Source organism: Gambusia affinis, linkage group LG18 (assembly GCF_019740435.1).
Source record: "Gambusia affinis linkage group LG18, SWU_Gaff_1.0, whole genome shotgun sequence".
In the NCBI taxonomy this organism is placed as follows: domain Eukaryota; kingdom Metazoa; phylum Chordata; class Actinopteri; order Cyprinodontiformes; family Poeciliidae; genus Gambusia; species Gambusia affinis.
Window position 1 is genome coordinate 12,397,463 of NC_057885.1, and position 25,770 is coordinate 12,423,232.

Here is a 25,770-nt window from a genome sequence, read left to right on the forward strand (position 1 = left end):
ATAATACTATTACACACGCTATTGGATGCCATTTCCCAAGCAGCCAATCAAGGAGCACCGTTCATTTTCCTTGACGGTGATTGGCTGTGCCCGAAGGAGCGGAGGGAAGGAAGACTGCGGACGTTAGCTTGTTCTGCAGTAGTGCTAAAACTGTTTCCAAAGTGCATATTCATGCACAATTAGGTATACTTGGTGTTTAAACTATTAAGGTAGGTAATTCTAAGGGTTTTCAGATAGGGGCTCAAATATTGATTGATTGTACCTATTTATAGAAGCTTAACTAAGTTGATTTTTGTCAAGTTTTGTTTAATCTCCCCCTATTATCACTAATGTACTTGCTCACTGTTTAAACACTTCAAGGTAGGGCTCAAAATAGACTTCCTCTTGTTGGAACAGAACCAACATCATCAGAGACTGGCTAATGTTTCACCATAGTTAAAGATTAGGCCGTCTCCCTAGAAACCGTATTAGGGATTTTCTCCTAAAAGGTTATTATTCCATGTAATGTTTGCCGTTTCAACATCAAGGTGAAAGTTATTGTTTCTGGTCAAAACAGTGACTGCTGCCTTCTCACAGGACTCTGAGAGACCGGAGAGCAGTTTTGGGTGAAGAGGAATCCGGGTCAGTCACTTCAGAAGGTCGCTGATCTGCTTTGGGTCAGAGGTAAATCACCTTCCTTTCTGTTTTCCTAAATTCCCGATAGAAGAGAGAGTGTCCCTTTCAGTCAGACAGGGTTCCTACACATTTATGAAAAACAAAATACAGACTTTTCCAAACTCATAATAGCAGAAATCCCAGAATAAATGCAGGAGTTGCTAAGGATGAAAGAAAGAATGGAAAGGATGAAAGAAAAAACATTAAGGTGGAAAGAAAGGATGGTAACATGAAAGGAAGGAAGGATGAAGGAAAGGAATGATGGTTGAAAGGAGAGATTTGTTATGTATGTGATAAAACAATACATTATTCAATGGCACTATTTTGTGTTCTATGTGGAAGAATACCAAATGTGGTATCAGCGCATTGATCTCACTATGTTCTTGGGGAAAAATGTCTAATAAACTAAGTCACGTCCCACTGAGGTTCTGTTGAGTCTATATTGTTAAGTTATGAGAAGAAACATAACAGGATGGCAAGATAAAAAAATATGGAAGAATGAAAGGAAAATGGCAAGAAGGATGGATGAAAGAAAAAAATGGAAGGATTAAAAAAAGGAAGAAGGAATGAAAGAGGGTAGTTGAAAGGAAGGATGACAAGATAAAAGGAAGGAAGGAAGAATGGAAGGATTAAAAGGAAGCATGGAAGAAAGAATGGCAAGACGAAAGGATGGGAGGATAAAACACCATGGTAAGAAAGGATGGTAAGTTGGACGGAAGACAATAGGTGCTTGGACTGGTCCCTCTCCAGTCGTCCTTCCAACCAGCCACAATCAGAGACAGGATGCGGGCGATCAGCCTGGCATCGTCATGGGAACCTGTGGCCTGCAGGTCTGAATAATTCAGCGCCTGGGATAAATTTACAGCCTGTGAAGTCCTGCAGAAGACGGATCAGAGCTGTACCTGTACACTTTTATATGCCTAATGGAGGGATTTGTTCCGCTGTGGTCTCACAGACCGCACTCAGAAGAGGCGGACGCCCTTTGGTTCCATGTCCCGGTGCGAGCTAAAGCAAACACACGCGTGTATCGGGAGTCAATATTTGCCGCTGCCTCCTCTGCTGCTTTTCTCATGTTCCACGCTGTCGTCCAAAGCAGCTTTCTGACAGCTTCAACACCCTGCAACCAAACGTAGTGTGTTTCAACAGGACGTTTGAATCTACAGCCATGGCGTCACCTTCTGTGACCTTTCTGACTAAAAACAACAACAACAAAAACGTCCCCGTCAACCACCATGAAAGTCAATCCACCGTGTTGTTAATAATTTAGTCAAATAACGACCCAAATAAACTGCTTTCTCCTCACTGTGTTTATCCTTCGGTCTTAAAGCCCGCGTCCTTTTCTGAGAACATGAGCTCGTTGCGTGGGTGAGCCCGACAAGCCTCAGAAGGTCAACGGAGACGGAACAAAAAAACAAAAGAGGAAAAAAAAAAAAAAAGTCAAGGCTTGTTAATCCTCCGTCTTGTGCTCCAAACACACCTCATCTCTATTATCTGGAAATAACATGGTCGAGAGCTGAAGGTCGGCTTACTCGAGATGAGTAAGACAAATCATCTTTTCATTAGAGCACGAAGCAGGAGAGGGAAAGAGAGGAGTCCCTCCGAGGGTGGGGAAGGTGGAGGGTGAAATGAGACGGAATGGAAGATGAAGATGGATGGCTCCATCAGATCAGAGAGAAAAGGTAGCCTGCAGGTGAATGGACACAGATCCTGAATAACGTTGCCTCTTTGCAGTGTTTTTTGGGGTGTTATTTTTATTATCTTCTTTGTCCACAGATTTAAGATGGATAAACCCATCCTGAACGTGTGCGTTAAACACGAGGCAAAGTGAAGTGACATTTACAGAGAGAAATATGCAAGAAAATGGTAGTCTGAGTGATGACTCACTTCTTAAATTATGACTCAGATGGTTTCTTATCACAGTTAAAGGTAGAAAAGTTGTTGTTTTTTTTACTTTTATGGTTCACAAATAGATCTTCTCTGGTGACTAATAATCACTACTAAACACACTTACAGTTCCTGTCAGAACATCACATGGGCAACAATTTCGAATCTATGTTGGCTTTTCAAGATTTATTTTGTATGTTTAATTTTTTTATGATGGAGTGATGACTCCTTAAAACCCTAATTTTGACCCTCCTTCCAACACTATTTGTATATGAGCTAATACTTTAGACCAAGTAAAGTTGCGTCTATTGCACTTTTAAAAATATAAATAAGTGTTTCATAAGGAAAAGGCAAATTTAAAAATGACTGTTGGAAGTCCAGAGATCTCTGGGTCAAAGGAAGACTGTCCCAGAGACTTGGGGTAAAAGTAACCCTAATTTTAAATTAGCATATTAGTCGATTTTTATATGAAGGCTTAATTCTAGCATATTGAAAGTTGCTAGTTAAAACGCTACTGACAGCTTGTAGACTTACAACCCTTGCTTTTAAGCTATTTTACCCAAAAGCAAATGTCTTAACTTAATAGAGTGAATTAATGTTGGCCAAACTAAAAATTACCTGTTCAGGTAGCATTTTAGCTTACAAACTATAGTTTCCATGCTTGTAAGGAGCACATTGTCAGTATTGTAGTGATGGTTCTCTTGCTAATGTTAGCATTTCGGCAAATAAAGATTTGCTTCTCATACTTTTAGCCAAAACATTTCTATTCACATATTGCATGAATTTGCATATTCAACATGTGAGTGACAGCACGAGGGCTAAAACAATAGCTAAAATTATTTCGACTACATTTCATGAAAACCTACTAAATTTAGTCAATCTTAGAGAACGTGCTAATGATAGCAGGTTATTGACAGCATTTAATTTAACATTAGCTTTTGTTATACAGATGGAACAACTTAATGTTACGAAACATGCTAGCGCTCCACAACCATTACCATGAACCATAAGCTTTAGCTAATTTCAACATATGTGCCACTCTGCGGTAGAACTAAAAATAATTGTTCTTACCATCTATACTCACCTATATTTTTGCTTTGAAAGAATAGTGCAAACTGTTTCTGTTCATTACATTTATGTTTTTCCCCCACACTGCATGGAGTATGTTACTCTAGGTCAAGATGCTAGTTCTAATGTAGAGGCTGTTGGTATTTCATCTAGCTTTACCTCTTTAGCTAATTTTAGCTAATAAATGGTTGTGACCTTAGTAAACTGTGTTCTACTCAAATTTCTAATATTCTGGGTGGGACTTTTCCATCGAATGGATGTTTTCACTCTTGTACAGTTACTCTAGTAGCATTTTGCAGGCCTTTTGCTTTATTCTGTTGCTTCTGCCCATTTCTATTTACACCAAAAATATTCAGCTTATGGCATTCACACTGCATTTTTGAAGGAAGTGCAATTTTTCCTCTAGTTTGACTTACAGTTCTTTATTGAGACAAGACAGAACACAAAAAAAAAACAATATAATTAGATAAAAAAAAAAATAAAAAAAACAACTAAAACCTTGATGAAAAATGGTAAAAAGCACTTTGAGGTCATGTAACGGTTTTACAGGAGATGATATATCCCTCGTGGCGCTGACCCGGTGGATCTCCTGGAACTGCATCACTTTCCTCCAGCTTCCTGTTTTAGAACAAGAGCTCTGTCTGCTTCTAGGTATCTTTTATAATTTCAATTGATACAACACACAACAATGCTATATTTTATTATTCTACATATAAAAACATATATACATACATCCGTCATGGAGCACTTTGATGTGTTGCCATAGTTGCTGAAAGCCCTGGCTCAAACTCGGCTCTTAGCATCAGGCTGCTGTCTCGCCGTTGAGCCAGGCACTGCTGGAACTCTTCTGCAGGAAGGGGGGGAAAAAAAAAACAAAAAAAAAAAACATGCAAATGTTCTTCCTCTTTTGTCCAGCAGGTTCTCAGCAGCAGATTCCACTACCGGTGGAGCAGTAATAGGACAAGACCCCTTCTGGATCTGTTCGTCCCTCCGAAGTATGAAGAAAAAAAGAAATCTAAAGTGCCGAGATATTGGTCCTGCTGTCCATGTGGAAAACTAGGAGGGAAAGTTGTTGCACATTAACATGCTGAAAATATGCAAAAAAAAAGGAGAAGAAAAGACTAGACTAAGTTACCTGAATTTCCATCACTCCTCTCAGTCTTCTGTCTCTTCCTGTTAGAAAAAAAAATTCCATAATATTTCTGTCATTTTGCACATTTTATTTCTCATCCTGGAAATTTTGCCTTTTTCCTCTACAACATCAGCATGACAAAGCTAAAAGTTAACAGCAGGGCTTACGGTAAGGAACTGAGCAAACACGGATGTTAGTGAGCACAACGTTTCCCCCCCCTCCCGCTAAAACAAATTTGGTCAAGGTGTTGATTCAGTCAGATGGATCTAAATCAGGTTGTTCTAAATCCTCATACGGTGCCTCTCAGATTAGAAGCTCTCCGCGTCCGGATTAAACTAAAGGACAGAAACAAACACTGAGGTCCTGCTCAACAGCACAGCCGTTTTACATATCTGAACTACGTCACACCTGGACAAAGCGCTTACAGTTCCCTCTACAAACCGAGCGAGGAGGAGTAAAAATCCCCTAAATTTACTGCAGCGGCACATCATCAAACCGAAACATGTGGAAAAATCCAACCTTTTAATTGTTCTCACAAATTTATTGGTTGATCAGAGTGCTGGGGAAACCTGATTACCGACCTCACAGTACATTGTTTACATCAGGTAGCACAACGCCACTCTTCAAAATGGCATAGTCAAAACTAAACCAATTAAGGAAATAAATGGTAAATAAATAAATGCTAGCCCCGCGACCCAACCCCGGATAAGCGGAAGAAGATGGATGGATGGATGCAACATGCCTTTTTATTTTATACATCTCACACAGCATCAATTACTGTGGGTAGAGCTGACCATTTCTACCCCTGATGTGTTACTTTGCAACATAAAAGCTGAATTTCTGGGGGTTATTCCACAAGTGTTTCCATCACAGATAAATAATCATAATTAAACTATCAGAAAAATCTCCAGAACAGCTCTGTTACGTCCAACAGGGGCACAACATGTTTGAGGACCTGTGGGCAAAACTGAGGGTTCAAAAAAAAAAAAAAAAAGGGATTTTATTTTAAAACTTTCTTGAACTTTTCTTTTGGTTCAGGTGCTTTGATAATTAAATATCCTCAGTTCTCCGTGTCCAAAAAAAAAAAAAAAATCCCAAAAGTACCAACAGAAAGTTGGACCTGGTGAGCTGATCAAAAATAACAAAACGGTACATTGGGGGCCAACCCTATACAGGGCCGTCGAAGCCCCTACTAGTACCGGACTTAATGGCAAAAAAGAATCGAAAACAGGACCACCGGTCCCACCGGGCCAAAATCACAACGAAAAACGGCAAACAAACAACAGCTAACAAAAATACCGCGTGGCAGGCGGGAGACGTCAGCTGCGGCCGACAGCTACTGGGGACGCGCCGTGTCAGGACGCATCCTCAGGAGTGATGGTGGTGGAGCCCGAGTCCAAACATGTCGAAACGCAGCCTCTTTACAGGCGGTCCAACAGCACCACAAATTAACGAGACCAAGTTAATTAACAAAAAGGAATTATCCAAACTCCAAAGCATATTAAAAGTCATTCAACTAAAGTGAGTACAAAACAATCTAGAAAGAAAAAAAATAAGCAAAAATAATTATAATGTGCCCCAAGCACATAACAAGCTCTATGCTCCAGACCTGTCCTGGCATCTTCTCTTAATAAATTTGCCACTAGTTCTTTTTCCTCGCAAAAAACAGATTTCGTGTATAGAGACATGGTAATCCCAAGATTTTTTTTACCTTCTCCACCTTCCTCCCGATGGGGTGTGAAGAGCAGATAAACATGGATCCATAATCACGCCTTGCTTGCTAGAATCATTTAAACTTTTCAGTTATTGTTCTGACTGTAGTTGAGGCCATTCGCTCTATTTAATCAGTTGTATTTATTTATTTACTCTAAGATATAATGACTGTACTGAAATTAAATGTAGAGAGTTCTACCTTTTACACACGATATTGGAAGAAGAGATGCACGACAGAGTTTAACAGAGACGGATAAAGCTTCCAACGGAACCGACCTTAATGGAATGTGTCAGGCCTTTGCTGTTGCTGGGGACGTCCGCCAACGCCGACTGGTAGCTGCTTTCAGAGTCCACAGTGGCTCGATCCTTTCCTGATTTATCGCACTTGGTCACACGGAACCTGAAGGAGAAAAGAACGTTAAAGTTTGCCGAGACTTGCGCAGAGTTTGTGGCCTAAATGAGAATGTCATCAGAACCCAGCTTCAGCACTCACTTCACACTAAAGGCTTTCAAAGAGCACAGTCTCTTAAAGTTTACGAACGAAAATGATTTGATCAGAAGGGTCAAAGCAACACAGAACGGAATTCCTGTTGATTTTGTAACCTGTTAGTAATCCGACAGAAAATGCACGACAGACTCTGCAGTCACAACTACTTCCATCTATTAGAGAAAGAATCCCAATCTTGACGCTTCAACCATTAGTTCTTACAAAGCCAATATGCAACTTTACACTTCTGTCAAAGATGATTGGAAAACGATGGTTTATCACCAAATCTACAAGTGTATTATTAAAACGTATGCGACGTGTTTCTGACCACACCACATCAAGGTCAAGAGATACGCCAAAACTTCAGTTATGTTCAATTTTTAGAAGTAAACATGTTGAAAGCCCATCATTTATCTTCAACTGTAGGCTACAGAAAAAATTAGCTAAGATGCACTTTTTGTACATGAATTAATATTAATCGAAATGTGCAATATTCTGATTTTGGATAAAGGCAAGTAGGCAGTTTTATGTTTTAAGAAAATCCATCACTTAATGAGTTCTTTTAGGAGTTGAGGAGTTTACCCACCTGCCCACAGAGAGGACCGTGACTTGACTAGGACGGCGCCTCGTTGACTTTCGTTGCGAGGGCCTCTTCGTCAGCGGCAATTTGTTCTCGCCGCCGCTCCCGCCGCCGCTGGTATACGGCTCGCTGAACGAAAGCTTGGCTGCTCCTCGAGGAGACACCGGTGATATGGGGGTGAGCGGTGGGGACGCTGTACTGAAAAACAGAGAGCAAGGATTTATAAAGGAAGTGCACATACTTCAAACTAAACCAACATCCTGGTATTTCGGGAATTTATCACAGTTCATGATTTATATTGCAGTGAAACGTCCCATTTGTTTAAAGGCCTCTTCCTTATCGCCACTCTTTGATTCCGTGCCGCTTTCCTGTCTATTAGTCAAACATTTGACATTGAAAACTCTCCGTGAACAGTTTACATTTATAAAGGTTTCCTCACCTGGTAAACAACCGGCACACTCTAGAAATTTAGCTTAGGCGGGCGGAGGGGAGGATTGAGTGATGCATTCAAGAGAACCAGGAGATCGATGAGGACATGCAGCGGTTGCTATGGTAATTCATACTTGAATAGTCAAGATATTGTCATTTTAGACGCCTTGCGTGGACCAACGCACAGCAAAGCAAATATATTTGACACGCCGACCAGCACGGCATTTCAAACCCGTCAGTGGTGACACTTTAGTCCAGCCTCCCGGAACAATAATTATTAAAAAGAGATCAATTTTCATTACAGATACCGCAAATGCTTAATGACAGGAAAACACTGACACATTGAGAAATTTCCCAAACTATCCAACAACTTGCTTTCAAATCAGTCTTACAGAGAAAATTAAAGCTTATTCAGTAGAGCGGCGCTTCCTCTATTAAAACCCATCGCCGCTGAATGACACATTAATATTTCATACCTCTAAGCAATTACTGACAAGCTCCCTGAGAACCAGCCCTTATTGATTTTATTTAAGGCAAAAAAAAAATTAAAAAAAAAATAAAAAAAAGAGGCAAGTTTCTCTTTGCAGCAGCACAAACTGTATCGTGACATATGTAGTTTTTTTTTTTTTTCCCCTCTTCAATTTTTTTTCTTTTCAATTTAAAATTTATCTCTGCATTCCAGAAAGAGGAGCTAATTAAGGCCATGTCTCTCATCTTTTTGTTCTCCTACATGTTGTTGTCTTTTATGACCCTGGAGAGCAGCGGTTTGTATTGTTTGCACACTACTGTGGAAGAAACAGAGCAGCCTGATGAAAATAAGCAATGCGGAGATGGTTTGTTACTAATGCGGAGACTCTACAACAAACACTGAAGGGCTGGAGAAAAAGGAGGCGAACATGCTTGGCAGGATTTGCTGAATTAGGTTTATTGGCTTTTTTTTTTTTTTTTATTGCAAAAACATAAAAAGGGCGAGGGACAGATCGTTTTACGCAAATACCTGGTTACATAATGCAACTTGTTAGAAGTCAAAAGTATGCCCTCAATTCATATATACACACACACACACACTAAACTGAGAATAGGTTTCCCTAAAAACTTGAGAACTTCAGTCAAATTCTTTTTATCACAACACGTGGTGATGAGCCTCCGCAGTTCACGGCGCTACAAGCTACATCTGGAAGAAAAGCCCAAGAAACACTAGACTAGACTGGATAGGATGCTTTGTAATCCACATAGCTGGCAGACATTTTTGCATTATTGCTTAAAGAAATGTTTTCTTTAAACTAAAATAAATGATTTTCGTTTACTAAAGGACATACCCTCATTTTATAGGTCTGCCTACAATCCTACAAAACTAGTGCATTGAAAATATTTTTTTGTGCAGATGTATGGTTAGGATGTATACCTCCACAGGAGAAAAAAAAAAAAAGGATATGATGAGGTGAAAGCTGACGGAGGCTGACGGATGCAGGCAGCTGGGGAAGGAAAGTTAAGAAGCAAATGTGGGAAGGAAGATAGCACAGCCTGGCCACACTACAGTCACTCTCCTGCTTGTGGTTTCCCTCCATCCCTCTTTTCCTCTTCTTCCAAGTCTCTGTTTTTCTGTCCATCACCCAACGCCTGTGTATCCTATAAATCAACCCCAACCAAAACCCCTCCCCCCTGTCCACCACCTCTAAGTGATCCGTTGGAAGGCTGCCCGACCTGGCAGAGAGAAACAGAACGATATGGATTGTAACAGCCAGAGAAGGAAGGGGCCACTATGGAGAGCAATTTGGACAGTAGGAAGCAAGTGAATGGGAGAGCAAGGACTGAAAATATGTGAATCAAGATAGCTGGAGGGAGAACTGAAGAAGGCAAAACGCATGAAAGTAGCTTGGCGGAGAAAATGGTGATGAATGAGTGGGACCTCGGGAGTTTTGCAGGGCTAACGCTCCCGCCATTTATTCACTCAATCAAAGAAAACCTTTTTCCTCTAAAACAGGTTTCCTCTACAGCAATATGAAAGGAAGATAAAAGCAGAGGACAGATGGGGTGTGTGTGTGTGCGGGGGGAATATACTCCCGTAATTCATTTTACAGCTTCTACTGTCACCATCATGTCTTCTTCCAGTGTGTCCATTTTCCTCATTTCCCTTCTTCTCTTGTATTACTTCTATGTATATTGCATTTACAGATATCAAAAAGACGACCAAAAAATGTTCGATCTGAGTCATCTCTTCCCATCAGCTCCTCTTCTTATAATTAAGGATCATCTTGTACTAACAAGCAGAAAGCTTTTTATTTAAAATGCCGATGTCAGAATGACCCCAATAAAGGTCTAGATCAGAGCATGAATATTGGATACTTTTAAATTATTTTAATAATCCGAAGGAAGCAAATAACGAATACAAATTTGCAGCCACAAATCCATGTACATAAACATTTAACTGTGATTTCTTAGTAAAAGAAAAAAGTTATTTTAAAAAAAACTGCTACTTTAAAAATAATCATTTTTAGTGTATCAAATCCCAATTAAATCTATATTTCATTAATCCACTATGTCTAAAGTAAGAGATGCTGCAGATGTTTAAGGCCCTTTAAAATGTTAATTTTGTTCTCCTTTTTATCTATTTAAATTCCCAGTCCCACAATGCATTCTGGCTAGAAACCCAGCCAGAACAGCTGCATACATGGTTTAATAATCCCACAATGCACTGCTGTGGGACACTACGGCATTTTGGGAATATTCTCAGGCTGCTTGGCCTCTATCAAACTCAGCCAATCTGGAAAAGAATCAAGAAAATAAATGTGGCCCAATTACTTTGAGAATTCCTGTGCTGCTCATAAAAATGTGATGGTCGAATTAGAGAGGTTTAAAAGGAGACATACAGTGCCACCTGGTGGAGGAGTCTACTTAAAGCAAGAAACCTCAGCCTTTAGGATTTAAAAAAATAAAATAAAATATGATTGATTTTTTTGTAAACATGATATACTTACATGTCTGAATCAATGCTGGTGTGGTGAACCATGGCGTTCAGAGCATCAGAGTTTGCTGAGGAGGAACACAGACAGTCATGTGAAGACAGATGGAACATGTCCGACGCAGAGTGGTACAGTATCTTCAATGGCTTCTTCAAAAAGTAAAAGTATTAAAACAGAAAATGGCAGTCATGATGTAAAAAAAAAAAAAGAAAAAAAGAAAAAAAAAAAAAGACTTTTGTGGAAAGCAAAAAAATAAATAAATTAAAAAAAAATCAGCTCTGGGAAATAACATTTCAATTTCACACAATTCAGACCAAAAATAGCCCTTAAGTTCTTACTGGTAGAGCCGACATCTCAGATTTAGATTTACACAACTTGGTCCTAGGCACACATTTCAACCTGCCGGGCCTTGATGTGTACACCACATTTATAAGCATGCAACATCATCTTTGAACCAAAAGCTTAAAGAGAGATTGGACAAATAAGATATGACTTGGTAAGAGTTTATGAAAATCTGTAGTGACGTCTAACTCAAAGTACTGGCCTTCATCTTCTCTGTGAACCATCCTCCTGTCATAAAACTGTTTTGTTTGGTTAGTCAGTGGTGGGAGGGGTAGCTGTAGCAGCATAAAAGTACAATTTAAGGTCACTTGGGGGCTTTTAAAAGAAACAGAAAAAGGATTTATTTTTTATTTGCGAATTGTATCAATGAAACAAAACAGGAAAAAAAAAGAAAGGTAAAACTAGTTAGGAAAGCACTTAAAATAAAAATAGCCCTTGTGCATCTATTACAAATCTGTTATATACAAAGCATAACTTATCAAGGTGAGAAAAAAAATCATCTGGGATAAAATGAAAAGCAAAGGAATCTCCTACAGTCAATCATGGTGGTAGAGTGATGGTCTGTTCTGCTGCTTCAGGACCTGGACCAACCATGAAATCTACTTTCTACCAGAGAATGAAAGGAAATGTCCAGTCATCAGATTTTGACTCAAGTTCAAGCACACTCTGATTGACCCCCAAAACACTAACATTTTAACTAGTTTCACTAATCAAAGCCAATAGGCTTTGACTAGTGGTCTAGTCAAAGCCCATACTTGAATCCAATTTTGATGTGGATTCAAGTATGGAATAAACACACCATTAACTCACTGCCGGTTTTCTCAAATGTTAAATGGCAGTAAGATATTAGGTATAGGGAGCAATTACTTTTTATATAGAGCGAGGTTGTTTTGATAATACATAAATAATTCAAATCAGCTTATTTTGTCTGATATTAAATCCCGCTCCATGGCCTGAAACAACAAAAAAAAAAAAAAGAAAGAAATCCATAAGGGGTTTCACTGCACTATGTATTCTCCTATACATAATCAAAGCGTAAGAAACTTCCAAAATTCATGCCTCACACTAATGAATCAATGTGTGGTAGAGAAAAAGGCAACGAGAGACAGAGGAGCAACTCACCTGGAGTAGGTGGAGCATCTGTTTTATAAGCTTCAGAGACCACTGATTGCTATGATGGCTCACTCACATATTTGCACTAAAGCAAGAAGCTCAATGTTAAAGCCTGCTGCTTGAACCAACTAAAGATGCAACACGAGAATGTAATTGAAGATGATGAACTAAGAGAGCTGAAGAATCTAATATGAATTGAGTTATGAGAGCTGTGTGTGTGTATAAAGGAATTGCCTGTAGAGGGCAGCATTTCCCTTTGATTTGGATACCATAAATGTGTTGTGGATATAAATAGTGTCAACTTTCCGCTTCCTTTAATAATACAAAAAACAAAGCCTCGCAGTGTGTGAAGTTTTTAAAAATAGTCCATGTATTCATACGCTACTGTGTCAAAGAGTGAACAGTTTCCCCGTATGTGGACAACGAGACAATGAGTCACCGTTAAAGGAGTCCAGCACTCGTGGACCTGATGAGTCATTTTGTGAAAGCACTAAAGTCAACGTAAAACTCGGGACTACAATAACCGCTGTCTGGGTCACACGTTATGTTAGTCACTGAGACAGAGAAAAGTTTGGAGTTCAGGGCAATTTATTTTATAGTACATTTTCAGCAGCAGGGACATTCTTTTTCATGTGATTAAAAGGAAAATAAAAATTTGTTTTAAACATTTTTAGAAAAACAACTTGAAAGCCAGACAACAGTTTATGATGTAATTTCTCAAATAATGCAGAGTAGGCTTGAACCAGAAGATGAGTGGTCTGGAAAGTTGATATAATAACAGGTCTTGAATGTATTTTGATGCTAAGCAAAACTACATGGGGAGCCAGAGGAAGGACTTTAGGGTGATGAGCTGCATCTTCCTGGTTTCAGTGAAAACACGAGCAGCAGTGTTCTGGGTTTTAGACAGACCTGTGAGGAGACTATTGCAGCAATCGACTAAAGAAACACGCATGGATGAGTTTCTCAAGATCTTGTTGGGACATTAATACTTTAATCCCCTACAGGTAATAGAAGGGCAGCTTTGTAATTGTCTTTTGGCCCTAAAATAAAAACTGCAGTTTTGAAACGCATGTCAGGCTGTGTTTGAACACTGATTTACAACAAAACAGCACCCATATGTAGCCAGCCACAGCACATGTTTATTGTTTTGGATTTGATGAATTGATTTAATCAAAGTAGGATTCGAAGCATAGGATATAATGACAAAAATCTTAATACAGACAAACATATGATGCTGCTCATGAAGCTTGCCACGGGCATTAATCCATCTTTTGAATATGTAATAAATTTAGTTAGGCCACCTGCTGTCAAGTTATCTGAACCCATAACTGCTAGTCTGTAAAGCAAACACCCAGTAGAGGTGACATTTTTTGCATAGTGTAAAGAAGAGGGACACATACCTTCATTTTTCATGATGCATTGGATAATATGTCCAACTGTGTCTTCGTTTTCACTCACGGTCTCATGCCGCTCTAGCAGAACATGTAGAGAGAAAATTAGAGATTTGAGAATCTGATCATTTAAAAAAAAAAAGAAAAAAAAGAAGAAGAAGACAAGAAATAAAAACAGCTAATATATAATAAAAGACAAAAAATATTCCAGCCAAAAGTGGAAAGAAGAGAGAGAGTAAGTGAATATGTCAACATTATAAACCAACATTACTTTGTGAAATTTGTCTGATCAGCACTCCTTTCACCAATATCATCATCTCAGTTTCTGGTATTCTAGTCTATACTAGAATATGGTTATGGTTTCACTTCTTTTTTTTACAGTTTTAAAACCACCCGTTTTCAATCATGTTGTTGCTATAGTTTCAAGTACTTTAGGGTGCCAGAAAAGGTCCTAGAGGTTTTCCCAGCTGCTTGGAGCATAGAATGATGCAAGCCTCCTCTTTTCCACTTGTTGCTGCACATGGAAAGTGAGGTGGCTGAAGATACCTGTGCTTTTCCTACATTTCCCAGAAAAACAAACTAAGATGCATAAAATTATAAACCTACAATAGATCATGATGGAAAAGATTAAGGCAGTGCGATTAGTAGCTATCCAATTATGTAGCCTGAATAATTAGTAATTAGCCCACCTATATTAGCATGTCATAATTGTGTTACAATACAGAGACCAAAATAGTATTTAAAATCTAGTAACTACCGGTAACAGTGAATATATTTTAGCTGTAGGAGGGAAAAAAACAGTTATGTTCTTCTGTTGTTTCAGTTTTGTCCTCAGGGTTATAGCAGCACATGGCTAATAACAGAATGTTGTGAAAGAATATAAAGATATAACCTTCATAATCTAATGACAATTTCATCCATTCCAAAATGCACATGTTCAAATATGTTGTGGGGTAAAATACAGAGACATCTGTGAGACTGGCTCTTCTCAAAATACTTGGGATAGTCAGGAAAGCACCGACTATGCCAAAGAAATCCTCAACAGGAAAAGGACGTCTTTACGGACTCTATGCGAAAGAAAGAAAAAAATGCAGAGGAAATATTTTGTTCTATTCTCTTAAATTTTCTGTTAAGATGCTCTATGTTTCTGCATATTTACATTAAATATAAGAAGCCATCTGAAAAAAAGAGATGATGAAGCCATAGCTACAACCAGTAGGCCTTCTTGCTCATTACAAGTTCCGGCTGCTTTGACAAGAATTAGGTTGGTTAATGGCTGCCAGAGGAAGTGGTGCAGAGATTAGCGTTTTCATTGGCTGGATCAAGATAGAGTCACACAAACTGTGTTCCTCTTCACCCCTACACCCCACTCCATTTTTATTATGCTATGTTTGAAAAAAGGAAACTGCAATAAATAATTATAACCATAGTAGTCAATTTTATATTTTTTTATATAAATTTTCTGGTCACAAAAGACGGCTGGATTTTCTTTTGTGAATATTTGAGCAAACACTTTGATAACCTAACGCTATTATGAAACTATAACAGTCCATGCTTAGTCCCACTCCTAAAAATGCAGTGGTGCACCTCAATTTATTGCTCCATCAATGATAAAACATAGTGTATAACTTTATGGAAGGACATGTAAGCAGCAGACATGCAATAAAAGTATTGATGGCATCTATAAATGTCATCATGCTATCAGATAGATGACAAATTTTGTGTATTTTCTACACTGAGTCAGTGATCAGATGAAGCAGCCCTTAAATATTAGTTCTCCTTGACTCGTATTTCCAGGATTCCATTCTTGAATACTTCCTCTCATTTTCCTGAGTTCTTATCACCAATTTCCTAGGCATTCCTTGGTGTGACGCAATCCTTGCCAGGAATCTGCATTGTTCGCAAAAGATGCGTTTTTCAAAGGAGGCGTGTGGTGGAACAGAAGAAAGGCACCAAAACTGTGGGACAGGATCAGCTGAAGACAAAAGCCACATGTCTGTTTCAATATGTCATGAAGAAGGTGGGGCTTTCCAACAAAGATGGCAGGTATGCCGAGAGAAATCCACTGGAACTACAGCAGAACAGACACCATTTACAGATTTTTATGTCCAGAGCTTCATTGTACAGAAATGCCTTCAACAGGAAAATGGGCCAGTGAGAAGAACCAGCACAGGATCTCAAAGTTGTGTCAAAACTGACTCCTTCCTACCACTTGCCTCACATCTGTGATGAAGCCCACACATACCCAACTACTGAGAGTTTAGTTCCTTTTGCTTTACTAGAAGTAAAGGGGGAAGGAAAGACTTGTTTTTCTTTACCGATGTACAGCAGATTGCGTTTCTTTTTGAATCGAGGCAGATCTACGCAAGATCTAGAACTCTGTAATTTAACACCGTTTGGTAAAGAGTTTTTTTTTTTTTTTCTCTCCCTCTACCTCACTGAACACTCCCACGGGAAAGTCGGAGTATGAGTAATGCAACTGCAGACAGCCTTCCTGGTTTCGTACCTTAAAGGAACAGACGCACCTTCTTTTTATTTCACACCTCCAACAGAAGAGAAAGACTAAATTTAGACAGAGTGCTCACAACAAAAAATAAATTAAAAATCCCTTCAATAGCAGTTCAACTAATTGCAACTAATTCACCACCTCCAGACATTTGACATAAAATCTCATTATGATCTACATGTGGAACCTCTAATTTGCGTCAGTTTCACGAACGTAATTGAAGCTTGAGGGTAGTTGAGAAAAGACCAAAGCATCCAGCACCCTTGTTGCTTCATTTCTGACCCTGCTCGTCTCCATCACATGACTGGGAAGTGAAAAAGAAAACCTCATGCATGCAAACCTATGACTCGTTTGGAAACTAGGGCTAAAAAAAAAAAAAGTAAAAACACATACCGCACCGTGTACTTTTAGAACTCCAACATGAACTGCTATAGTACAATTTGAGAGCAGATACAGAGCAAAAAAAACAAAAAAAAAACAGAACGGCTAAGCTAATATTCAGTTTGTAAAGAAAGTTAAAAGGAAAAGGAATAGCCCGGATTAAAATGCATCTTGCTGCTTAATAAGTGTGCTTCGTAAAAAACAACATTGAATATATGACTGTTCTAGCACTTCATCGGAAGTAATAACATTATTATATTTCTGTCACCGTTAGGAATAATGCGCTTATTGATCAACAGGTTTTGGCATAATGGGCAGATTATAGATGGCGGCAAGAAATGAAACATAATGCACAAGACAAAATAATGAAGAACAGCTAATTAGAGGCACCTACTGGTAAACTACATCACAGGTTTAATACTTGAAGTTAAAGAAGTTTAATGTCTTGTTGTACTTTGAACTGAAGTGGTTAAAGTGAAAAAAAAAAATTATAAAACCAAAAATACATTCCGACCTTTTTCCAGCATATTAAGACATGTTGAGATTTCATAGCAATTTTACCAATACTGGAAAGAAATCCATTACAAATAAGAGGCAGCTCTTATTTACAATAGATAAATTATATCAGATTTCTTTGCAAAACATGAATTGTAACTTTTGAAGAAGACTATATTAAGACACACACAGATTTATTCCTATCTAAAAATTTAAATCCCACAGTGGTGTTTCCCCATTAAACATACTTGGAACATAATTACTTAGTAATTTTAAAGGAAGGTTGCCATGTTTAAACCTCATATCTGTAGTTTGGTAGGTTCTTGACTGTTAAAGTGAGAATCAAAACCACAGTGAGATCCACAGATCAGTCCAAGACCTTAAGATTTTAGCAGCATAGCAGTCTGGCAAATGATTTAAATACATCTCAAAAGACGCAGAAATTCTCATTTTAGCTAGATGGAAAACAGTCTACAAGTGGCGGACATTCTAAAAAAAAAATTTAATGAAACAAATATCTGCAACATGTCTTCTATTATTCTGGGATCTCAAAGGTTTTCTTGTAGAAACCTCAACTTGTAAAACCTACAACTTGAAATCGAGGCAGACTCAGAGCAGCTACAGAGTAACATGTCAAGCTCCTGTACTCCCTGCCATCTTGACTTTCTTTTCCATTTTTCATGCGAGGACATGCAGCTTGTCTGTTGATGTGTAGGAGGAGTCTGGCTCAACGTCTTCAAGGCTCTAACCATAAAAAGCTGGAGCTAAAGCTCCTGGTTATACTAAAACCCTACTTGCAACTAAGATCTTTGAGTTGTTCTCGCTTGCCCCACATTGCACATTTAACTGGGTTTTTGGTTCTCAATCTTGGCTTGGTCCACTTTGTCAATTGATTTGGTTTGGCTTTTTGCTTCACACTATACAACACCTGCACATTCAGTCTCTGTCTTGAGGATGCCGGTGTGCTCATGGACCCACTGACTTGCATCCAAGGGTTGTCAGTTAAGGGGTTAAACATCCACACCTGTCAACACTAACGCTCACACGTCACATTTAAAAGGATTTTTGGCCAATTGATTTTGGCTCAACATAAGTTTAAGAAAATGCATCCAATTGGTTACAAAAATTGGTGCATCTCTTTATTATTACCTTATCGGCATCCTAATCCTTTTCACCTTTGCTATTCATCTGTCCCATAGTTCAATACAAATGAACTACTTTTTTTTTTTTCTATGAGTAGTTTTAATCCTCCACCAACTGCCTACAGATTTGATTCTTAATTATTGTTAGCCAGTGTGTTGGGTTACCAATAATGTAAATGTCAAACTGGTTTTCACTGCAAAGGTGTCATAGGGAATGTAACGCAACCTGCTGCGGTACAAAGCACAATGATGCAGCAATTTGACAAGGGATGTCAAAGTAATTAATGTTGCAAAAAAAATTTAAAAAAATCAATGAAGCAAAGTCACCATATAAAGAATTAGGACTATATTTTTAGCTTTGTGAATATGAATCGTAGGATGTTAACTTAGCCCACAGAGGTAACTGCTATCCTAAAATCTCTTTGGTAATTATTCATATAAACTACTTTTAACAGAGGGCCATCAAAGCCAACTAAGCATTACAGAAAAAAACTGAAGCTGTTCAGACCTCGTGCCACTACCCGTGATGTATGATGCCCTGTATTTGTTCGCCACTTTACTCTGCCTGTATAGTCAGATCAACAACAAAACGTCAGTAACTCCACTCATGTCAAAAGCAACACAAGTTTCAGAAATTCAGTAGCCGGATATCTATTCAAACATCAGTGATTCAAAACGCAAGTAAGCTCAGACAGGAATGATGCAGACAACAGGGAATGAGTCAAAGTGCCTGAAAAAACTGATTTTATTTAGAGAAACTGTTAGTTTTACACCAAGGCTACTCAATTTTTCTTAGTTTTCAGTATTTCTCAGAGAACACAATGGTCATGGCTTTCTGTCATCTAATCAAAATGATTGTGTCTGAGCCACAGTGGCCATTAAAATCATTTCGTTATGCACTGCAACACTGAACATATTAACTCACTAAGAATGAAACTGGAGATGAATCAATCAGTGATAGAAGTCAGTCGATCTTTGTACAGTAAGAGAGCTACTCTGCACCAGGCATCCTCAAATAAAAGTCCAGTGACTTGAAACTTTTAGATGCATCCCTGGTCCAACACGCCTCAAATGGCTGAGTTACCTCAGTGCAGTCAAACTCTCCAGAGTCCTGCTAGTTACCCAATTATTTGACTCGTGTGTTGACGCAGCGATGCATCTAAAATCTACAAGACACCGACATGCTTTTAGAAGGCATAAACGAAGCAGTATTTTTAAGCTATAAAATCGGTTTTTTTTTTGTTCAGTTTGGTTTACGTAGCGAAACAGGCTGTGTGCATATACACAAACGTCTCTCTTACCTTGTAGCTCAGGCTCCTCTTCACCATCCTTAAACACATTGTCATAATCGTCGTCGTCTTCGTCGTCTGCCTGGGAGGTGGTGAACCGGTAGCCCTTCTTCTTTAGCACGTGGCAGACCACCACTCCAGTTAGGCCCACAAAGAAGAAAGCCAGCACTAAGGCAAAAGTTAAATAGTTTGAGCCAGCTCCTTCACCCTCTCCAGCAATATCTGTATGCCTCAAATCCAGTTTACATGAAGCAGGAATGTTTCTACAGTTGAAACCACATATTTAAAACGTACTTCATAAAAAGACAAGCTTTGGCCCTCAACAGACATTATTCATCAGAATAAATTTGTTATCTAGGTCAGTTAAGATTACCAAAACTATTTCTATTAGCTGAATACCAGAGTTAGGGAAGGATTTTTTCTTTTATTACTTTCGGTAAATTCACGAGTTTATACACATCGTCTTAGTAAATGTAGAAAAGATTTTAATCTGTAAGGGTCGAGCTTCCGGTCACAGATTTTCAACAGGACTGAGATCAGAGCTTCATGGTAGCCATCCTAGTCTAGAGGCCATCTTGTAACTAATTTGGCTGGACGCTTAGGGCCATTGTCCATTTGGAAGACCTATTAGCGCCAACCCTTCAACGTCCTAGCTGACGTTTTGTTACTTTAGCATCTTTTTGATATATTGTCTTGATCAATTTGGACGTTTCCATCATGTCATGCAAGGTAGCAGCATGTCTGAGGTTTAAAGGCATAGCAACCTTAGTGTATGTAAAGTCCTTAATGTTACAGAGAAAGGGTAATTCTCGTTATTCTGACATTTAGCTTTCTATAAGACAAACACAAACATTTGATTCAACTGCATGTGATAGAGTAAAAAAACTTTTAGTCCTGAAGCTTCTCCAAGTATCCCTTTGAATGTTCCAATTTTTTTGAAAAACAGTGAACAATGACTGTAAAAAAATACAAACACTTTACATTTATTAGGCAGTGCTGTAAATTGCACAGTCGGCGGGTCTGTCAGCCAATCCTCTCGCAAAGGGAGACAGTGGCTAATATTCAGACCGTTGAAGAGGTACATAGGATTGTAGGATAAGATCGGTTCCACAAGTATCGGCTGACTAATCGGTCGATTAATCGGTCCACCCTGTTTTACGAACAAACCCAAGCAGAACACCGCTAAATTGTCTGCTTCCTTTATTTAGCATGTTCAGATTATCTCTGTCCTAACTTGCCACATTGCATATAGGCATAAACAAATTCAAACAAACCAAAATGGTGGTAAGATAACTTTAAATGTCATTGTGAAATAAATTCCACAAATTAGGATGAATATTTTGGCTCTTAGGTTCAGTAATCACAGTATAGTCTGCAATCTACAGTCAGCCAGCAATGGATGGCATGGTCAGGGGGAATAAAAAGACCAGGTTGGCACTCACAATTCAGACCAATATCAATCACTAATTACAAGATCCTGACTCTGCATTTAATTTGAGACGTGCCAGAGCACAACATTTAGATGTTATACTGTCCCACTACCCACTCATGTGGCCTCTACCATTGTCCCAGCCTCCTGCTGCATCAGACTGAACACATTGAACATTGTCTGCTCACTGACCGTCTTGTGACCAAATGTCTCCGTGTGCTTTTGTGAAGAAATGAGTAGCTCACAGTACGCAGGCTGTTCAGACACGACCCTTAAAGTGCCCAACAATCACAGATCGGTTTGCACAGGTGCCAAACTCCAGTCCTGGAGGGCCACTGCCCTGCAACTTTTAGATGAGCCTCTGCTGGCCACACCTGAATTGAATAATTAGGTCATTAGCAAGGCTCTGGAGAACTTATCTACACAAAAAGGCGATACAATTAAGCCATTTCATTCCAATGTTTTGTACTTGTGGCGCATCTAAAAACTGCAGGACAGCGGCCCTCGAGGACTGGAGTTTGACACCCCCGAAATAGAGCAATAAAGCCATGACAGACATGGGACACTGGATGAGAGGGGTATTTACAGAGGACTTAAAGCCAAGCCAAAATAAACCTAGATCCTGTGAGACGGCCTAAACAAAAAAAGATGACTGAGCCGCATCAAGATGACAGGTGGCGAGTCATAGAATATTAACCAAGAGCTACGTAAATTAAATGAAAGGATGTACAACTCCGTAATTTTTCAGTTGTGCTGATTAATTTGACTCATTTTTCTGCTTTCCAGAATATATAACGTCCAGCCACACAAGTCAAATATTCTCCTATAATGAGACTCCTTAAAAGACTAATCAGAAGGTGATTTCATCACATTTTTAACTCTGCATTCATTATCAGGTTTCATAATTTAAAATTTATGAAATGAAAAAAAAAAAATTAAATAGAATCTTCTTTTATCAGCTGTTAATCACCAATACTAATGCAAAAACGTCAGCCAGTTATCTGAGAAATGTCTCAATCCTGCAGGCTGCATGTTTCATAACGGCTGTGGCCAGAGAATATCACAATTCTTTTGTAAAATTTTTACAGGTTTGTCTCTACACCAAGCAACCTGAGATCATACAGTAAAAGGGAGACTCAAAGACATAAAGACATTAACCTCTGTGCTTCATTCAGTATCGCTGCTGCGTTTAGTACTCCTTCAGTAGAAGAGAGCAAACTGTTCAGCGTCAAGTTAAAAATTCATCACTCCTAATTTATAGCCATTTACAGAGCCTTCTAAATGTGCTTGCATCTCTTAAAAGGCTCCAGATGTTACAGCCACAAATCTTGGAGCATTTTATTAGGATTTTTACGTGATGGACTGAAACAAAGTAGTGTCTAATTGTGACGCTAGAGGAAAATCATTGTTTTTAAACACTTTATGCGATGGAAAGCTGACATTGTACCCCGAACACACCATCCCCACGGTGAGAATAGTGCTGGTGGCATCCTTCTGTGTGGACGCTTGTCTTCAGCAGTGACAGGAAAGCTGGTTGACGGACAAATACAGAGGCTCCGAAAAGCAATTTTTCCCCAGCTGTGGGTCTTTTGGGAAATGTCTCCATTAACTTTTTTTTTTTTTAACACATTCTTCTTCGCAAAACAGCTCAAGTTCATCCAGAAGACTGGATGGAGAGCACCTAAATATACATTTTTTTAAATTCTACCACCTACTAATCGGATTTAGGTCTGAACTTTGACTGGGCCAGTCTAATACATGATATGCACCATTACATTGGTGAGACGCTTCAATTGATTTCGGCCTTTATACGTTTCTCTCCATTTAGCTCTATTCATCTTCCCATCAAATCCAACCAGCTTCATTGTCCCGGCTGAAGGATCCCCACAGCACGATGCAGACACCACTGTGATCCAGGGCGTGATGTATATCGTCAGTTTGGTATGAATATTGTTTAGATTCTTCGGAGATCTCCAGTCATAACACGACCTCTGGTAGAGTTATTGTTACCTTTAAAGAGGCTTTTTCATTATTCTACCCCAGATGATGTCGTTTTTACAAATCAGATTCAGCTAAATGAGGTTGAGCTCAATGAAGGTCTCTATAAATTATAAGATATACATAAACTGGACGTAGAATGAAGATTAACTGTTGTTGGAAAGAAAAACTGGTGTGACCGTAGCCATACACACATCAAGGTCAGCACTAGAACAAGATAAAAGATTCCATTCTGTTGTGGTTTTCTGTGTCCCAACACGCAGGAAATTGCAAAAGTATAGTTACTGCAACAAAGCTTGGCCTGATTAAAAACAAAAACAAAAAAAGCATAGTCATCGCCCACATAATACACGGGGGATTTTTTTGCCTCTTGTTAGAAGGGTTTAAAACATTTTAAGAATAATCCCTGGCTTTACGTCTTGCAGGTAGTTCTTCTAGGAAATTGTCTGAGCCAGTCATTCTCTGCCATTTTGTTATGGTCCCTCCCCCCACAAGCAAAATATGCATTTGTGAGTAATGAACCATATTGAGAAATCCTGCAATTGTGATATGTTTTATAAATACTGCTGTATTCACATTTCCTCAATAGTACTCTTCCTCATCCCTCATTATGATGCTTGCAATAATCTATATGACGTTTAGGGTCTAGGACCAAGGAAGTGATTGATTATTAGTTTAAAGTCTGTGATTACTAGTCTTAAAAAGGTAAATATGATTTTTTTTTTTTAAATCTTAAGTTTAAATTGAATTGCTCTGTGGTGAAATAATTTTGTTAGTTCATTTGGGATTTGTGGTCCACCTCAATAATAAGTACTTTATTCTTCCTAAAAAAAATGTTTGGTCCAATTAGGCCTCTTCAATAAAATAAATAAATAAATCTGTCTAAAGGGTTTTATGCATCTTTAGTTGGACTCACAAGTTTTACAGGCCTTTCTCGGACAATAAATTGTTAAAAGGGGAGGGAAAATGAACTCCAGAAAGCACACTGCAGAACAGAGATATTCAGTTACAATCCTACTGGATAACAAAAAGCAGCAGGGCTTCAAATGGAAATATTGATGTTACTGTTTGGCGTATTTGCTGAATGCATGAATGACTGTGCAGCTGCCAAAAACTGAGCACGAACAGATTTTCTAAAAACTAAACAGCTCCAAACTGCAAAAATAGTTAGTTTGGAGTCAATAATTTTGCAGTTTTTTCCAAAAAAGGATCCTATTGGTGTATAATGAGAGAGAAATAACTACTTCACCAGTGGAGTATCGTTGCAAATCCTCTGACGTTACAGTAAGAGTTAGAACTAATGTTATTATTTAAGTGCTACATTAACAGCAGAAAATGTTACACTAAAATGTGTTTTATTTTGAGGGCTAAGAGTCTGAACAATGTCTATACATTTTCAATCAACAATGAAAATGAGAGTCAGATGTGTGTTCCTCATCATACAAGTGAAACCGACACTCGAGCAACTTTACTACACGCCGGTTTTTCTAGCAAAATATGTTGTAACGTCAACATAAAGACACGATAGTACAACAAAAGTGTTTTGAAAACGTTTAAGGGAAATACATGACAAATATCACTGTCCGTGCAAGCATTAGACTGAGTTTCATCCACACACGAAACCGGAAAATCGTGTAAACTTACTTGTGACAGTATGAGCCATTAAAAGATCGAGGCTGGCCGTTAGGCTGGCGGGGATGCGACGGTTGGACGTATTCTCGGAACCAAACTCTGGACAAACTCAACCAAAGGAGGGACCGCTTACCCACACCAACATGTTTCCTGCTCTGTACTGAGAGGATACGCCCTGTTTAAACTCGAACCGCCTCCAACAGAGAGAAGCACAGCGCGAGCAGAGCGAGAGGGTTCGCCCCCGCCACTCGGTTTTCGTTTGATTTAAAATCCAGAAAAATGGCGGCTTTTATCGACTTCGAATACGCAGACTCGTACGGAGCCCCCTAGGGGACATGTGGGATTTTTTTTTTTCTTTTGCATTCCCTTGCAGTTTATGTGCAAATACATCCTGGTCTATTTGTGTACAGTCAGAGTGATAGCAAATTCCAATTTAAAATTGCACATAAGTATATCTTAAAAGAGCCTCATTGGTATCTATACAGTCTTTAAGAAATAGTTCAAATAGCTTGGATATATTTTTTGTTTCTTTCTTTCCTTCTTACAGAAAGCTTCTGTTTATGTCTTAGAGAAGGAATGGAAAGCTCCTGTTTTGCTTTTGCATTTTGTATGTAAGTGTGTGGTACATTTGTATCCTAAAGAAAAAGATCTAAAACTCCAGATATCTCTCAAACGAATAGTACATAGTTGCAAGAAAACGCAAAACATTTTATAGCACTATCAAGCATCAAACATTTGGCTCTACATATAGGTCAAAATCAGCTAGTTGAAAACACACATGGGCCTTTTTAAAAAAAAAAAAAATAAAATAAAAACACAAAATAGTTTTATGTAAATTATAAAATTGAACATACCCTTACCATTCTGAAGAATGGCTAGAGAAATGGGTCTATCTGTCACATCGTATTTAAACCCCAGGATGGTTTTACCGAAATTCCTATGTCACATCATGCCACTGCAAAAAAATCTGAATATATTTTAAAGTTGTTTTTAGTTTTTTACAGATCTTCACTGAAGGTACACCCAAAAATCATGTTGAGAAACGCACAGTTATTGAGAGAGCGAGCAAACACAGCGCATCATTCTGTTCTTGTTTGTGAGCAGGCAGGGGAACAAACAGCCTCGCAGAAGAACCAGCATGA

General features: G+C 38.7%; 1 protein-coding gene across 1 annotated transcript; it reads right to left on the reverse strand.

Moving 5' to 3' along the window:
• Window positions 1–842: 842 nt before the first annotated feature.
• Window positions 843–24,898, reverse strand: rell1 (RELT like 1). The gene is made up of 10 exons (XM_044096791.1): window positions 24,637–24,898; window positions 21,673–21,678; window positions 19,582–19,793; window positions 13,766–13,837; window positions 10,926–10,980; window positions 7,525–7,716; window positions 6,728–6,851; window positions 4,742–4,779; window positions 4,339–4,662; window positions 843–4,224 (listed from the first exon to the last, which is right to left on the reverse strand). The coding sequence occupies exons 1-8, from the start codon at window positions 24,657–24,659 to the stop codon at window positions 4,762–4,764; spliced, it is 702 nt and encodes a 233-aa protein (XP_043952726.1). The 5' UTR covers window positions 24,660–24,898; the 3' UTR covers window positions 843–4,224; window positions 4,339–4,662; window positions 4,742–4,761.
• Between the last annotated feature and the right edge of the window lie 872 nt (window positions 24,899–25,770).

Bases quoted from the DNA above. Each gene is read 5' to 3' on its own strand.
- rell1 (XM_044096791.1), bottom strand. From the start codon at position 24,659: ATGGCTCATACTGTCACAAGTAA. The intron at 13,838-19,581 runs GTAAGAGAGACG...ATGTTCTGCTAG, and splicing joins AGAGGAGCCTGAGCTACAAG to AGCGGCATGAGACCGTGAGT. The intron at 7,717-10,925 runs GTAAGTATATCA...TCTGTTTTTCAG, and splicing joins ACCAGCATTGATTCAGACAT to TACAGCGTCCCCACCGCTCA.